The sequence below is a fragment of the Athene cunicularia genome (genome assembly GCF_003259725.1).
Source record: "Athene cunicularia isolate RWA chromosome 13 unlocalized genomic scaffold, athCun1 chr13_part1, whole genome shotgun sequence".
In the NCBI taxonomy this organism is placed as follows: domain Eukaryota; kingdom Metazoa; phylum Chordata; class Aves; order Strigiformes; family Strigidae; genus Athene; species Athene cunicularia.
Genome location: NW_020799117.1, coordinates 12,014,218 through 12,017,462, shown reverse-complemented (window position 1 = coordinate 12,017,462; position 3,245 = coordinate 12,014,218). Strand labels below are relative to the sequence as shown.

At 38.8% G+C, this 3,245-nt stretch overlaps 1 protein-coding gene across 5 annotated transcripts in view; it reads left to right on the top strand.

The window, feature by feature from the left end:
• Positions 1-635: 635 nt before the first annotated feature.
• Positions 636-3,245, top strand: part of CSNK1A1 (casein kinase 1 alpha 1) — a 22,595-nt gene continuing 19,985 nt past the window's right edge. For all 5 annotated transcript variants that reach the window (XM_026857944.1, XM_026857943.1, XM_026857942.1 and 2 more), the window contains exons 1-2: positions 636-758; positions 2,502-2,600. In XM_026857944.1, the coding sequence (XP_026713745.1) occupies positions 669-758; positions 2,502-2,600 (189 nt within the window). In that variant the 5' untranslated portion in view covers positions 636-668. The remainder of the gene's footprint in view (positions 759-2,501; positions 2,601-3,245) is intronic.

The window sequence follows — 3,245 nt, the reverse complement described above, 5'->3', positions numbered from 1 at the left end:
GGCTACAATTGATAATTTGCTACATCTGTATTTTTGCTTTTATGACTAGTGTTTTTCCCCTTTATGATGAAAACCTGATAAAGAGCTGTTATCTTCTACTTAATAGGACAGTAGAATTTGATTGCCATTTGTTAAATTCAGGTGAATGAAGAGGTAGTATATGAGTTAACTACATGAGCTGCTTTGGTCTGTTGCAGAGAAGTCATACCAAACAAAGCCTTAAAGCATGTAAAGATATTTCTGTGAAGTTAAATATTACAGGAAATAATGATGGGAGTGTAAGGTGTCCTGTAGATGAGTTTCAGTTCAGCCTTTACACACACCTCAGCACATGTAATGGCTTCTGCTTTGATTGCATTTTGATTTTGGTGCTTGGTATTTAAATGCTGCTAAAGTGTAGTAGTGTTTCCTCTTAAGGGAAAATTAAATGTGTGTACACACTTGCCAACTTGTGTGTTGTTTTGTCCTCAGACTTTGTTTCTAGGAAAAGTAATACACTACTAGCTTCAGGTTTAGTTAGCTTTCAAGATTGAACATTAGTCATCAGTGTGCCCCTGCAGCCCAGAGGGCAAATGGTACCTTGAACTGCACTAGGATTTCTGCTAATGCTGAATAATTTTCTTTGTTGCAGGTGGTATGGTCAAGAGAAGGACTACAATGTTCTAGTTATGGATCTTCTTGGTCCCAGCCTTGAAGACCTATTCAACTTCTGTTCTCGCAGGTTTACGATGAAAACAGTACTTATGTTAGCAGACCAGGTATGTACAAATCTCTGGGGAAGTTAAAACCCCTAAAATATTTTGTGCAACGTGGTTCTCTTGAAGTGAGTGTTATGCAGTCTTGTATATAGCTAAGTGAGCACTTGACCTATACAGGAACACAGTAATGGTGGCTTGTGTGCTGTGGCCTGCAAAATGACTGTAAGCCTGTAGCACAAGGGCAGCACAGATCCAGCTCCTTGATGCTGCAGATCTAAGAAGTGCAACTTTATTAAAGTATTGAGATTAATATGGGTGGATTAACTCCTGATAGCAGCCATGGGAGTGGTGTTAGAAAGTCTGAACCAGTCTCCAGTTACGGCTGATATGAATCAGAGGGAATCTGTTACGTGTTGGCCAGCTGCAGTGACAGGTGGGCAACATGCAGGTCTATGGGTCTGTTCTTACTGAATGTCACTATGCCCTTCCAGTGTCCTGTAACTTCTAGTACGAGACCATGGGCTAATAAATACTGTTTTGCTTGTTGTGGTGCTTAAAGACAGTTCTTAAAGCTGTTAGTGGAGATGCCACTCTACCTCAGGCTTAATCAAGGCTTCTAAAACTGAGGTCTGTTAAATCTTTTTCTAGCAATTGATATTTTTCAACATGGTCATGGGAATGGCCAGCATTTGCAATGGCCAGCCATATTTATTTCTTGCTATTTAACAAATAACTTGATTGTGCTGTCTTCAGCTACTTGAAAGGCAGTAATGGCTTCTCGAATTGAATTTTCAGTGGTAGTTTAAATTTCATCTAATATTATGTAATTGATTGTTAGTACCAAGTTGTCACTTAGCCAGATGCTCGTAGAATCCCAGGCTCTTGGCCACGACATTTGTATGGAGACAAGGTCAGCTGTCCCTATTTTCAGCTGCTTTGAGTGGTATGCTTGCTTTTAGAGAGCCATTTGCCTGCTCAGTTAGCTAGAGTCTGGGTGTTACAGCGTCTCCAGGGAATACATATGGGTTTTCTGGTGTATTGCTTTGGATGATAAACGTTAATTAGTTGTCATCTGGGAAGCATAGACAGGATGTATGATATCAGTGCACGGAACTGGCTTTTAGGGCATAGTCCAGTAGAACAGCTGTCAAGGGTATGATACTGTAACAATTCAACTTGCTACAGACAGTGTGAAGACTGTCTTAGTAGCTGGAAAGCTGAACCACATAAATGCGTGTGCCGTGATCTCGCACACAGGAAATGCATGACAGTATATGATGATACAGATGTGCCATAGTTTCTCTGAGTCTTTATTGATGACTCTTATTCCTGGATCACCATAGCCTAGATATGACAGTATGGGCCACAGTCAGGTTATTACTTGCTCTATGAAAACTGTTACCCAGAAAAGTGACATTTGATGATGAATGAATAACTGGGACAGAGGGAGGGAATGAGCTTTAAAATTGTCTTGTGGTACATAAATAAAACCTTTGTTTGAAGTAAGAAAAAAATTGCTCCTTATTGGGACACTGTAGTTAGAACATGAACTTAAATGTATGGGAAATAGTTTCAGGTATTTAATTTACCATTGCCTGATCAAGATTGTGGAATTTTAACATATAAGAAAGATAAATTTATTTGAACAGCATAAAAAAAAGACTTGGTTTTCATTAAGCAGATACATAAACTTAAGTTGCAGAAGAAGGCAACACTAAAAATTAAATGTTCGGTGAAAGCATGAAGTGAATTGTATTGTGCTCATTGAAATCTTACCTGTTTTGTTGTTGCTATTTTTTGCAGATGATCAGTAGAATTGAATATGTGCACACAAAGAATTTTATACACAGAGACATTAAGCCAGATAACTTCCTAATGGGTATTGGGCGTCACTGTAATAAGGTTAGTCTAATACTCTTTGCTTAAAAGATCCAAAGGGAATGGCTGTGTTACTTGATTCAAGCTGCACAACCTTTTTAAAACTCACTGCTAAAACTGATGTTTTGGATGCTAAACCATAGTTCTTTGATGTGAGAGCTTGGATTTCTCAGTGTCTGCTTCTAAATGCAGTGGCATACACATGTGGGTCTGACTCACCCTGTGAGATGTGCTTGATTGCAAGATGATTTCTGGGCTTGCAACAAGACTATAAGCTAACCCTAGAGAATACTTAGTTACTTTTCTCAATGATGGAGTTTCATTTGAGATGACTGTTTTAACAGCATTTTTTTCTTCAATGATAAAGTCAAGTCTTGTGTTTGTCTTTGGGGCTGACTTCCTGGGATGAAGAGAGTTTGTGCCAACATGGGAGCTGCTGACCTACCAGTCATCAGGGCATTAAGTCTTGAAATGACAGACTGGTAAAGAGAACTAACTCTTCAGCTATCAGAACTGTGGATATGACTAATAGCCAACATGTAGATCACTTGCCTTTATAAATAAATTAAAAACTATGCAAATGTATTGATGGAAAATTTAAGTTGTAGAGTACCTGAATGTTGTACAACAAAAAACTGCTCTCAATTTACTTGGGGGACTGGATGGGGG